Source organism: Calidris pugnax, unplaced genomic scaffold (assembly GCF_001431845.1).
Source record: "Calidris pugnax isolate Ruff unplaced genomic scaffold, ASM143184v1 scaffold316, whole genome shotgun sequence".
NCBI classification, from domain to species: Eukaryota; Metazoa; Chordata; class Aves; order Charadriiformes; family Scolopacidae; genus Calidris; species Calidris pugnax.
In genome coordinates, this window is record NW_015091194.1 from 846,427 (window position 1) to 860,055 (window position 13,629).

General features: G+C 40.7%; 1 protein-coding gene across 5 annotated transcripts in view; it reads left to right on the forward strand.

Moving 5' to 3' along the window:
* Positions 1-13,629, forward strand: part of SOX5 (SRY-box 5) — a 673,706-nt gene that overhangs the window by 576,887 nt on the left and 83,190 nt on the right. For all 5 annotated transcript variants that reach the window (XM_014959575.1, XM_014959577.1, XM_014959574.1 and 2 more), the window contains one exon: positions 1,434-1,519. In XM_014959575.1, the coding sequence (XP_014815061.1) occupies positions 1,434-1,519 (86 nt within the window). The remainder of the gene's footprint in view (positions 1-1,433; positions 1,520-13,629) is intronic.

Below are 13,629 nucleotides of genomic sequence, written 5' to 3' on the forward strand. Positions count from 1 at the left end.
GAAAGTGCTTGAGTGAAAAGATCTCTGTAAAGAAGGCTGCATTTTAAAAGGGAAAAATAAACATCAGCAGTTTTCCTGAACATGTGTACACCAACACAGCTTATTTCTAACATTTCAAAAGCATGAGATAAATTTCTTTCCCTTTGTTTTCTGTTTCCTGTAACTTAGGCTTGATACCACCATAAACTTTAATTCAATAACAACTAATAGAACAGCCTGCATTGCCACCTTCTTCTTTTTCTTTTTCCCCAGTTCACTCAAAAGAGCACAACAAAGGAGGAAAACTTTTAATCTATGCCTGTAATGAAATGTACAGGAACATTTAGGTAGCTTTTCCTGATAGTGTGTTCTGCCTCTTTCCGTAGTCTCATTTCAAGCAGCTTTTTAAATGCTACAGAAATCATGCGCACGACCAGAACACAGGGACACACAGAAATTCTCTGGTGATCCTTATTTGAGTGGAAAGTGATCAAACATTTTATCATTTGGAGAAGCAATGTAACACTTTTTTATTATTTTTACATAACATTTTTTATTATTTTTACCAATTTCATTCACAGTTTTGTTTATGGGCTAGTATGAAGTATATTGTAACAAATCAGATATATAAGAAGCGAGCGCTCCGTAACATTAAAACATGCCTGTCTCCATCTTAATTTTTGCGATTTCAGATGATTTTCCTTTATAAATGCCTGTGATTTTTTCTTAAACCTTTACTGGGTCCCTTTATGTCATTCAGCACAACACAATTCTTACTAACACTGAACTAATTTTCCCTCGGAAGCAAAATTGAATCACAAGTCATGAAGTGGAGCTGGGGCAAGGCTTTTGGAGGCTTGTATCTGATTTACTTAACTTCATGTGCTTTATCCTGTTGTGGGATCAAACCCTGAAACTAAAGCAAGACTTTTTTTTCTCTCCCCTACAAGCAAACTCAGTAGTCAAGGGGTTGCCATTTGTGGTCTGTATGGCTCAGTTTACTAACAGTGAGCAGAGTTTGGTTAACTTCATATTCTGGACAAGCTTGTAAATTTGTCCCCTTCTAATGCTGTGATCTTATCAAGGTTGTACTGTTTTCCTTTTCTTCTCCTCCACCCCCATCTTCTTTCTTTCCTTTTTTTTTTTTTTCCTTTTTTTTTTTTGAAGTGCAGCCTTCTGATCAATGTGCACTTTTTTTTTTTTTTTCCATTTCCCTAAATACATCATGAAAAAGGATGAGGTTTCCGCCTTAATTGCTTGTGCCTTTTATTCACATTCCTCTCTCAGCCAGAATTGTGAAAAGAGTGTTAGTAAAAGGCTGCACAATAGAGCTTTTCATTAGGCCTCAACAAGGCACACAAAAGAAGGCTTTTGGAAAGAGTGAATGCAGGACTTTAATTTGCAGGTGGAGAGTAGATAAAAGGTGCTGACGCCTCTATTATTCTCTTACTTAGGTGACCCCTACCCCGTTCAGCTGATCCCAACTACCATGGCAGCTGCTGCCGCAGCAACACCAGGCTTAGGCCCACTCCAACTGCAGGTAAGTCCCAAAACAATGCCCAAGAGGCAAAGGTTAAGTAAATACCAAACCCAGTTTTCTCTTCCATTTGAACACAATGCAATTAACGGAGGTGGTGGGGGAGTGTGTGTGGGGTGGGTTTGTGGTGTGGGGCTGGTCTCTTCCCCTCAAAGTCGCGTCTGAAGCAAAATAATGGTCGAATCGTGTACATCTGCCTCGTACCGCGGGGGAAATTTTTGGGAGGTTTGCCTGCCTTTATTGTCAGTTTTTAATTACTTTCAGGTTTGTGCGTTTAAATTTCCGCAGAGCAGTGCGTTGGCTTCTCTTCTCCAGGCTGGGAAGGTGTAACCTGGCGGAAGGAAAAGCTCTGACCCGACAAGCACTTTTAAACTGCTTAAAAGTCGCTTAACGTGATTACGGCCTTTTAGGCTGTAAGCTCTTCCGAGCGATGGCTGGCCCCTCCGACAGTGTTTGATGGTACCCAACACATTTCAGGCACCGCCCTAGTGCAGATAATTAGTGATTACTGTCATTTAACACAGGCAATTAGAAAACAGGTGGAAAGACACTAAAGAATTTTTTTTTGAGTTACATTAAAGTGTTGGCCTGGTAGCCGGATGTATCTGATTCAAAACTCCCAATATCATTCTAAATTTTGGAGGAGGTGTCCGTGGGTCTTAAATGACAGCGGTGCAGATGTTCCTCAGGTATTCCTGACCAGCCCCACAACCCTTGTCAAATCATTGGAATGAAGAAAAACGTGATGCCCATCTCCACAGTTTGGACTTTGTTACACACCATGTCCGCTTTGCTGTTGGGATGAAGCTGGGGGAAATCTGGGACTAAAATGAAATCGATCTCCATAATCGCCTCTAGTTGTGCAAAATCCAGATTGACGCTCTTTTGTAGAACCAAACAAAAAAATATCCTGTCCTCTCCGTTGCTAATTCGTCTCCCTGCTCATTATTATTTGCCAAGTCACATGGAACAGCAGAGCTTTATACCTGCTTGGAAAGGCTCAGCATTTATAAACAGTAGATGTAAAATGCATTCTCAAACTCAGTTTGGCCAGCGTCAGTGTGAAGTAGACTCTCTGCAGCATCAGATATTTCAGTTCTTTGGCCAGCATATGAGAGCGTGGGACATAGTTCTGGGGAAGATTTATTTTATTTTTTTTATTTTAACACAGCCAGCGGAAGTTAGCTGAGTTTCACAGAAATAGCTGCCAGTGTGTAAGCTGACACATTCCGTGCACCACAGAGGTTAATACATTCATTCCTATTGTGCCTTTGTATGAAAAGCTACACTGTCTGCGTGTTAGTTTCTGATTCTGTGAGTTACAAATACCGTAGGCGGCTTAAGAATCATGGGAGCCATAAAAGTCATCCCTCTGAAATGCATTTTGAGGAGTAACGTCAGTATTGATCAAGTGCTTATAATAACCAAACACACATGAACACACATACGGAAGAAATAGGCAAAGAAAAGAAAAACCAAAAATGGAGCTAACTAGCAATGAGAAAGTAGAGGTCTGCGTCTAATTCTCCTTATTTTTGTGGTCATCCAAGCGAGTCTTAAAATAATGCATCAGTGCCCCAGTAAGTTGGGAGGATGGGTTACTTTCATTTCAGGACCAGCTTGGGGCTGCATGTGGTGGGCTGAAGTATTCTGATTACAGTAGGCTTTATCACAATGACAGTTTCCTTAAAAAGGTGGGCTTCGTGCAGATGTGACTGACTTCATAAATATCTTCAGATGAGTTTGGGTTGTGGAAAATTTGAAAAACTCAAAGGCCACTTTTGTCTGTGCAAAGGAGAATGTTAAAAAGAAAGTATTGACCAAATTCACCTATGTCGTTCTGCTACGTGTTATTTAGTCTGGAATTAACGGGAGAGTTTGGCAGCCAGTCGGTGGAAGAGGTTCAAATTACTAAGCCTGTAGGCTCCTTCAGATCTTTCAAACTTGATCTCTAAGAGTATGTGTATGCTGGGAAAAAAGTACAGTTGTCTTTCTTCACATCTTAACAGTGATTTTTACCTATCAGCGCAACCTGTCTAATAGAAATTGGGCACGCCTCTAATTTCTGGTGCCATTTGAAAGAGTCAGGTAGGCTGGATGTGCTTTGAGAAAGGTTTTATGATGCAGTACTCAGAATGGACTCTCGCTCACGTGAGTGGAGCTGCATCTAGTGTAGCTGCTAGTCTAGAAGGATTGTGCCTTCCAAACTCTGTTCAAATGTGGATTTTTCTTGGCGATGACATGATGTTTGTCATAAGTAACTGGTCCAAACCCACCTTTAAATGGTATGAGTGAATGTGCAGCCATTGCATTCTCTTTCAAGGAGGAACTTCTCTTACTTCAGCCACTCCCCTACATGACGTGTAACCATAGTGTTCCTTCCAAACCCTCGGTCCTCTGGTCATCAGACAGTTGAAGGTCAGAAATGTACCTACCTTCTCTTTCTGTCCTCCCTATCACTCATCTTTCCGGCTTTGTATACTAAAAGCAGTAGTTTTCAAGGGAGATCAAAGAACCTGACACAATACTCAGTTTGTTGCTCCCAGCAGAATTTGGTACACAACGTTATCTTATTGAGGACAAAGCCAAGGAATTTTTCCTGTTTGTTTGTATAGCGATGAACATGTCTTTGTTATTTCATTAGAGAATTTTAAGTCCGGGCACAGCTTTGGTAGCGTACTGTGAGATCAACAGGAAGTACTTTTTTATCCTTGGTTGTCAAAATTTAAATTTCTTTTTGGAAGTGAAATGCACACTGTATTTATAGGAGAACAGCTAACACCTGATTGTTTTTCCCGTGGCAAAGATGCCCTTTGTCAGCGACAATGTAATCTCTCGTTTTGAAATGCCCTGTTGATTCCCACTGGCGGGCTCGTAATCTGAAGCCCTCTGTTCCTCTCCCTGCCTCCCAGACCCCACTGGAGAATACAGATTCTGTCATCTGATATCCGCCACAATTAGCCATACGTGATTGCCTTTATTTCCACTATCCACAGACTCAATAAGAATGGAAACTAAAACTCACATTGTTAGATGTCGGGAAAGGAGTAGGCGGAGGGGGCCGTGTTGGAGAAGGTGGAGCTAACACGATGCATGCTTGAACCTGTCCTCTGATAAAGAGCCATCTATCAGCCCTGCATGTTCACTCATACCCAGATTTAATGACATAAATGCCGTTTGAAAAACAGTTTTTAGCTTTCCTCTGTTAATGAGAAAGTTCAGTCCCAGACATCGCGTGAAGTGTAATTTTAAAATACACCCTTGTTGCAATCAAATCCTTTCGGTTTCTTGTATGGATTTTTCCCCTGTAAATTTCATATGGTCTTGGTCTTCAAGAGTGATGCAGCACGGTGATTCTGTTTCAAATGAATGAAAATAAAACTGAGCATAGCCTTGTCACTGTGTTTTGCGGAATAAGGCTAATGAATTGGAAGTACCACTATACGCCTTATACGAACATCATGTTTTCCTATATGGTTCAGCAGATGAGGGAATTAAGTCCTCCATCTTGAAGATGAACATTCAAAGCTGTAAGCATAGATACCATGCAACAAGTTTTACACAAAGTAAACTGAAATGATAATTCCAGTGCCAGTCATCTCAGGCATACCTAGTATGAAACAGATGTTTCCAGAAGCCTGAGCAAATTCAGTATAGAATGGTATCTGGGCGTTTCTTTTCTGAGGAGAAAAGAATCCCTGAGTGCTTTCTAAGAGTTAGGATCCGATTGCCTAATCTGAGTAATTGAGAGGAATCTGCATCATTGGGAGTGTGAATGGTTCAGATTTCCCAGATTGTTTGTTTGATAACCAGATAGTGACAATGACTGATTAATTGGCAGTAATACAAATGCTGTGTATATCCATAACTGTACTGAAAGATAATGCTGGATGTATATGACAGCTGCCCATGTAGTGTTACTATAGGGACATTTTGTGTCCTGTCAAAACAGTACAGCAGTTTGACGTAATACAGGCTTCCTACAAACATCTGCTCTTGGAAAAAACACCCCAAAAAGTTTTGAGTGCCCATGTTCAAACCTTCTTCCCTCTTCATCTTAGCATGAAACAGGCCATCGTGATTATTGGTGATTGTGTTCACCATTATGACCAAAACTGTCACTTTACGGATCAAGAGAACCTCATGTCATGTCACACGAGTGAAGACCAGCCATTTGAAGAATCTCAATTGATTCTCTTTGGCTGTTTGTATAAAGATGCTGAGCAGATTTAGACCTCAAACATAAATAGAAAAAGAATTTGGCCAAGTTTTTTTCACTCTGCACTTTCTTATGTTAAGGACTTGGGTCGATTTTTTTTCTTGCTTCAAATCTATTCTTTTCAGTGGTGTGGGAAGATGCGTACCAAGGACTGGATCTCAGTGGAATTTAGCATACATAGTCTGGACCACATTAGTAGAAGAATTTGGGCCACGTGTAGACACTGGCATAAGTGGCTAGATTCTGAAAAAGTTAAACCCATTCAGAGTTTGAGTGTGTCTCAAAGTTGTTCATCTTGCTGTTATTTAGGTGTCTGACTCATCACAAATTTTCCTTTGGAAAACCTTGCTTCTAGATATCTTAAGAGTCACATAATCATCTGTGGTCTCCGTGTTTGTTTTACTTGAAGCAAACGGAAAGGATAGAACTATTTAACAAGTATACAGTGATTGATCAGAAGATAGACTGTTCCAATGGTCATATGAGTATTGCATAAAACATCTGTTGCCTATGAAACAAAAATAAAGCATGAGGACTGCCTGTTCAGTCAGATAGCTTGGGTTTTGTTTCTTTTTTTTTTTTTTTTCCCCTTACGTACTAGCTTCCTTTTGGTTCCTGCACCATTGCAGGGATGAGCTACATCTCTCCCCTTGCCAGTTCGGGTGTTTCTCTGAAGTGTCTCCTTAAGTTTCATTTGAAATGTTGCTGCTGATGCAACTTAGCCTCTCTCTTAAAGAGGTGGCCCTATATTTTAATGCATTAATTGTCAGCACATTTAATTGCTAATTTTTTTTGGCATATCTCTTTGATTTCTTGCTATAATCTGTAGTGACAAGCAGTTTTGACCAGATTAAGCAGTTGGCCTTCCTGTGTTACAACATCTCAAATCTCTGAAAGAAAACCCTGAAAAAACTGTATGGGCACTATAGTGACACATCTGAGTACTGAAAGCTTGATTCTTTCATTGTATTGGGGAGCAGACTTGCCAGAACTGTGAATTCATTCATGTAAATTATTTCTGATGGAGAAGAAAAGTCTGATGCCCCATGATTGTCTCTACAGAGTGTATCCAAGAGGAGGCAATACTTTATCCAGTTTCCGTTTTCTCTGCAACCTACATTTGTGACCTCTTTGGGATATTACTATAACCAGTTCTTTGCCTACAAGAAGATAACTATACCTTAGGAGTGCAAGGTTATTCCTTCTATTTGCTGGGCAGTGTCTACCTTTAAATATCATCCAAGCTGGCTTTTCAGCAGTGAGAGTCAGTATCCTTTCACTGTTTGCTTTTCTACTTTACCTGTTCTCATTAATAGGACTCTGACTTAATTTGTAGGGAATGAATCATTAGTGCACAATTTAATTACAATATTATAATACTCAGGCAATCCACTTAAGCATAAAAAAGTAGAATTAGTTTTTTACTGTGAGCACACACATCTGGGAAAAAAAAACAACTAAGTACATGAAAAGCGACATTTCTCATTAGCATAACCAAAAGATGGCAGTTGTCCATCTGTCATTAGCTCAGTGTATTGCAATGCTGTTTCTGATGGCCATCACAAATAATTATAATAATAGAAGCAATAAAACAACATAATATGTATATATTTTTGTTGGATGCCCTTTTAAATAGTTTTTAAAATTGCTATGTTCATGCACATCCTGTATTCCCTGCTTCTGTCCACCACTTGTTTCTGGCTTTGTAAGTGAATGTGTTGGCCACTAGACATTCGCCACCTGTTCTGCAAACGAGTTGCCAACATGGCTATTTTAAAAGAGATCATTGAAGACCAAGGTCCAGTTCTTCAGCTAAAAAAATGGGGCATGGTACTCTTTATGTAAGTGAAGCTACAACGATATAAGCAGGGTGAAGATCTCTATGTGGGTGTGGGGTAAGTTGTCTTCGAAAATTTGAACTTTCCAACATGTCTTAGAATCATAGAATCATATAATGGTTAGAGTTGGAAGGGACCTTAAAGATCATCGAGTTCTAGCCTCCCTACCATGCCTTATTTATAGGCAGGTCTTACTTACTATGAAGTCTTAATGACGATTTTAAAATAAATATAAATAAATAAATAAATGAAAGCTCTATAAGTAAGGTGTGAGGTGAGGGGCTATTGATTGCCAAAAGCGTTTTTGAACCAATTTATGTGTTTATAAATGGAAAAAGTTCCTCCCAATTAACTCCAAAGCAAGCCTCGCAACACCAGGATGCAACTAGTCCTCACTTTCAGAATACCTGCTGAGAGCTAGAGATTGTGATAGATTGTGTAAAAGCATGAACCGCAGAACACATCAGCTCAAATAAATGTTGTTCATGGTGGGTAAACGTGCTTTGTATTTGGCATCTAAATAGCCCATACCTGCCTTTGATATAATCTCATACAACGTTACAGGTAAGCTCAATATATTCTATCAAAATAGATTGGAATGAAAAGTTTGATCACATCTTCTTATCAGAGTCAAATCTATTTACAGAAGACGATCATTATGATAGAATATATCTATAAATGCATTGTATTTTATTGAGCACCCTGAGCACCTAAACATACGTAGAGGGGACATTCACAGGCAGTAAATACACATGGTAAAGCAGTATCCTGGCTACTCTGTGGGTTGTCAGACCATAACTCCCTCCCCAGCCCTCCGGGGGAAGAATTAGCAGTGGTAGCGTATTCATTTTATCTAGATTAACAGTCCTTTCTGCATAACTTTCAGATTCCATCCATATCTATGAAAAATGAAAAAGACTGAAAAATGACCGGCCAGTTGTAGCTCAGGCCTGCTGTTTGCTAGCAGACCTCTGTCTGCATGAGTGAGTTTTCTTGTAGGTTAAAGAGACTCAATTCCCTCTCCCCCCTCCCTCCGACCCTGAGCCTGCAGGGCAGACAGACAGAAGCACACATATGATTAATACAGCACAGCTGCAGTAGTGACTCATTTGCATATGTATTAATAGAGGCAAAAACAACAATTCAATTACATACAGAGACATTCTGCATACTAAAGAACATATGCAAATAGCCTGGAAAAAGTGCAGCCAGCGTTTTTCTCCGACTTTCCTGAGCCCATATGGGCTAGCATCAGAGCCTAGCAGTTTTCAAGAAATCCCCTTTAGGAAGAACCTGTTACAAGATGCTTATACAGCTATTACTCCTCCTCCCCCCACCCCCCGGGTTCCCAGAAGGCGTTTGACATTTGGACAATGGAAATAGCGCAAGCGATGTCTTTGCCGTGTTATTCGTATTTGCTAGCCTTCAGCTCCGTATTGTTGTCTCTTGATGTATAAGCCCCAGCATGAAGAAACACCTCGTCTTCCATATGCACACATTTACTCTCTTTTTTTCTTTCTCCTCATCTCTTGTGTTGCTTCCATTTTCCTTTGTCTTTCTCTCGAGCTTTCTCTTATCCTCTTGACTTCTGTGAATTTACAAAAGACGACCATTTCTTTGCCTTTTTCTTGTAGTGACCTTAAATATCTCCTAATAGTATAATTCAGTGATTTTCTGCTAGGGGACCATTAATACTTTTAATGGATCTGAAAGGTGCCTCCGAAAAGTTAACCTGTTGGAGATAGGCTACTATATCATGATACATTGGGCTTTGTCTCTGCAAAGAAGGATGTGGTGTTCTGAAACCAAAAAGGTTGAAAGTCACTGGTATTAAATAGTTCATACTACAGGTGATGTGTATCTTCATAACTAGTACAGAATCTGATTCTAATAGTAGAAACAGATGTTCTCTATAGCCCATGGGAATTTAATAGGCAATGGTTTTGAGCATCTTTCTAAAGCAGGTTAAAAGTATTCCGGTATTGGAACTTAAGCTATAGGAAGGCTTATTTAAGCTAGAAGTAGTTTCGTTATAAATTATTCCTTATGTTAGTTTGTGTCAAACTAAAACACTACACCAAGTACACTTATTGTGTGTATTAGATGTACGTACTCAGTGTGCTTCCTCACACAGGCCATTCACACCCTGTGAACGCCACAAAATATTAGGCAGTGATCCACACCCAGTGCGCTAATTTCTGGAAAAGCGTGACATTGGACACGGTCCTTTATGGACTAGATACATAGAGCTCTATTTCGACTTGAAAAGGGATAGCAAGCCCCTAAAAACTTTTGGAAACCTGACAGAGCCATTAAGGTGCCCAACTGCCTTGTTTGGGTGGCAACCCTCTGTGTTTCGAGCAGTCTAAATTACTGGCCATTTGTTTGAAACGTCTCTGCGGCGTGAGCAGGGAAAAATAGGTCATGCAAGAAAGAGCGCGTAACTGTCTGGCAAGCATACTTGCGAGGTCAGGTCATCCTTAATTTCTTTTCTCTCGCAAAAAATGTTACACTTCTTTCTTTTTGGGGCTAGCCTGACAGACGGAAGCAGATTACTCCTTGATTATTTATAAGGCATTAATTTTAGATGAATATTGCTGAAGTAACTGACATCATAAGTAGTTTTAGCAGCCAGCAGAAGAGCCTGTTTGCAGATTGGAATATGACAGTCTTCACTTACACAACGTCCTGTCTAGGACAAAGCCTAAGTGTGTGAAAGAAGAGAAGACTTGAGAAGTGGAGGCATATATATCAGCTAAGACTTTTGTTTATTCTTCTGTGCAATATAACTGGGACTTCGGATGGTGGGAATGGTGGTGTCAATGCTAGGAGTTCACCCAGCTGCAAGACAAAACCTGTGTCAACACAGCAGCAATGGCAACACCTGTCTGCCAGAGCCTGAAACCATGGCGGGGGGAGCACGTGGGAAACATCTGAGAAGTATCTTAACGCTGCCTCGAAGTAGCTTCTGTTGAGAAAGAAGGAAACAGCCACCTCTGTGCATACACCTTGAGATGACCGAAACAACGTCTCCCTCCCTGTGTTGGCAACGGAGCAAACCTGTGAAGTGTTTGTGTTTCACAGAGCTCAGTGTTTCATGGCTTACATTCATTTGGAATTAATTCTCCCTGGAAAGGACTCTATGAAATAATCTGGTAACAAAACCAAAAAAACATTTTTTAATATATTTTTTTTCTACTTTGTGCCCTTTGCACATTCCAGATACTGGGTTTTGAAATAGTTGGCTTGCACTACTGCTTTTCCTATTATGTTGTTTGCTCTTTTCAGAGGGATGTTGCTGAAAAGAAGATTATATAATCATGCAAATAAGATTGTATAATCCTGAGCAAACGAGATGGATGGGGGGACACGGGGGACAGGGAGACGGGGAACCCCACCAAATGCAGTTGGCTGGTGTCAGGGGACCTCACTCAGCCACCACAGACTGGGGGGTTATGGACCTCCTGTAGAACACGCAAGCTGCAGTCAGACTAGTGAATTTTTCTGGATATTTTTGGAATTCATTGTCTTCATACTGAGCTCTGCCAATAGCGTGTATTTACAGTGCTTCAGCAGAATGTCGTGACAGACAAACACAGAGGAAAACTGCAAATCACTAACACGCACACTCTTCAGAGCTTGTGGAACAATGCTGCAAATAACAAATAACAACAGCAAGAAAAGCTGACTTACACAAAGCTAACTGCTTACTGACACTCCCTCCTTCAGGTCCACAAATCAAATTACTGCGTTATGCATCCCAGAAGTTAACACATCAAACTCTTCCTTGAAATCTCGCTAGCTGTGTTGTCCCTAGGTCATATGTCATGGCTTGTTGTTAGATGCTGATTGCTATAATATATCAACATGTAAGAATTTTGATTCATGGCTTATTTCTTACTACAGTCCTCTTTATGACAGTTCTTGATTCTCCGAAGTTTTAGGTAGCTTCCTAAATAATAAATTATTTCCTAATGGGAAATGGCATAGAAATAGACAATGAGGATAGTCAATGTGTACATGGGGAGAGGATCACTGGCCAGTGGTATAAATTGCATACGGCAAGAACAGTGTGAGCCATTAAGTTTTTGTGCTCTTATGCTGTCTTTCTTATGTCTCATTCTTTGTCTGGGTTAATTGTTACCAGCCAGGAGTATTTTAGCATCTTTTATGAATGGAGGCTAATATTAGGCACGGTTTGAAACTGTGAAATACCTAGTTACTGTAGACTGTAGTTCTAAGCGTTAGACAGCAAACCACCGAGGTCAGGATGCTTGTTCTCTTTGTGTTCTTTCCAAAGTCATCAATTTAAATTAGCACCATAGAAGATACCATAGTATCTGGAGATGTAACTTTCAGAGTGTTAAACTTAGTTATTCTGTTGTGCCTGACGCCGTAAGCCTGTTCCTAAGGTTACGTCAGAGTGCAGTTATTTCCGCAGTACCTAGGCTCAGTTTCCTCATACTCCTTTTCTCCTTTCAGAGCTTCTCAACGGTTTCCTCTCCAGTGGATTTTGTAAGATCAATCTGAACAAGAAAATTTGGAAGCACCAGTACCTGTAGCTCTTAGTGGTACTTGACACTGGCTTTTATGTTTGTGGCCCACCCGAGCTCTGCTGGGCTCTTCAGTTTCAGTCTTAATTCCTAGGCTACCTTCTGAGCATCCCTTTCCCTTGCAGAAACTTCTTGTTTGCTGTTTTTACCAACGGTCTGTTTCTGTTCCAGTCCATTAATTAGATAGCTAAGGAGAAAAGCATTGCAGGCTCCTGGATTTACATCCCTTAACCCCTTAGCCATAGAGACGGATCGCATCACAGAAAACTTACCTGACCAGAAACCTACAGCAAGTTTGTTAAGTCGTCTGTCTCAGAGACTACAAACTCTAGAATTTCAGAGAGCAGGGCTGTCAGCAAGCTACTGCTCTAGTTGTCTTTCCCTAAAGGACAAACATACAAATCAAACAAACTAAAAAGCAAAATAAAAAACATTTATACAAGAAAGAGAGGCATTTTAAAAAGTCAATATCTTTTTAAGCTAGGAGAAGCTTTAAAATTGTTATGCTATGATTATCAATACGACAGGAAAGCAATAAGAAAGTTTCAAATACTCTCACATTACTAGAAGTTGAGATTTTAAAAAGTGTTTTCCAGTTATATCTGCAGCTCTGCATCTTGCTGTTTAGTGTGATTGCTCTCTCAATTTAAAATCTGCGCTACAGCAGAATCCTCTAGCCATATTGTCAGCTTTACTTTGGTTTGGTAGCCACAGCTGTGCCACACACTGCATCAGCAGCAGCTGACAGGGACAGTCAGTTTGTGGCATATCGAGGGAGTCAGAATGTCTTTGGGGACTGCTGTGGAGTAGCTTTTTTCAGCTCCTTCCTATAGGTACAGTGTCTGTTTCTCCCAAAGGGACTGCTCGTTTGTGTGCAAGGGAGTGAGGTTAATCCCTCAGAGACACAGGTGCTGCCAGGGTGGTACCCGTCCCCCTGCCTGGTGCCCTCAGGGGCCTGAATCATAGAATCATAGAATCGTCTAGGTTGGAAGGGACTTTAAAGATCATCTAGTCCAACCATCAACCTAACTCTGACAAAAAAATAAATAAGAAATAAGCAATTAAAAAAAAAAACAAACCAAAAAAAACCCCAAACAAACCTAAACCATATTCTTGAGGACCATGTCAACCCGTCTTTTGAACACCTCCAGGGATGGTGCCTCAGCCACTTCCCTGGGCAGCCCATTCCAATGCTGGATAACCCTTTCCATGAAGAAATGTTTCCTAATATCCAATCTAAACCTCCCCTGGTGCAACTTGAGGCCATTTCCCTTTGTCCTATCTCCTGTGACTTGGGAGATGAGACCAACCCCCGCTTCTCTACACCCCCCCTTCAGGTAGTTATAAAGCGTGAGAAGGTCTCCCCTCAGCCTCCTCTTCTCCAGGCTGAACACCCCCAGCTCCCTCAGCCTCTCCTCACAAGACTTACTCTACAGACTCCTCACCAGCTCCGTTGCCCTTCTCTGGACCCGCTCCAGCCCCTCAATGTCTTTTTTGTGGCGA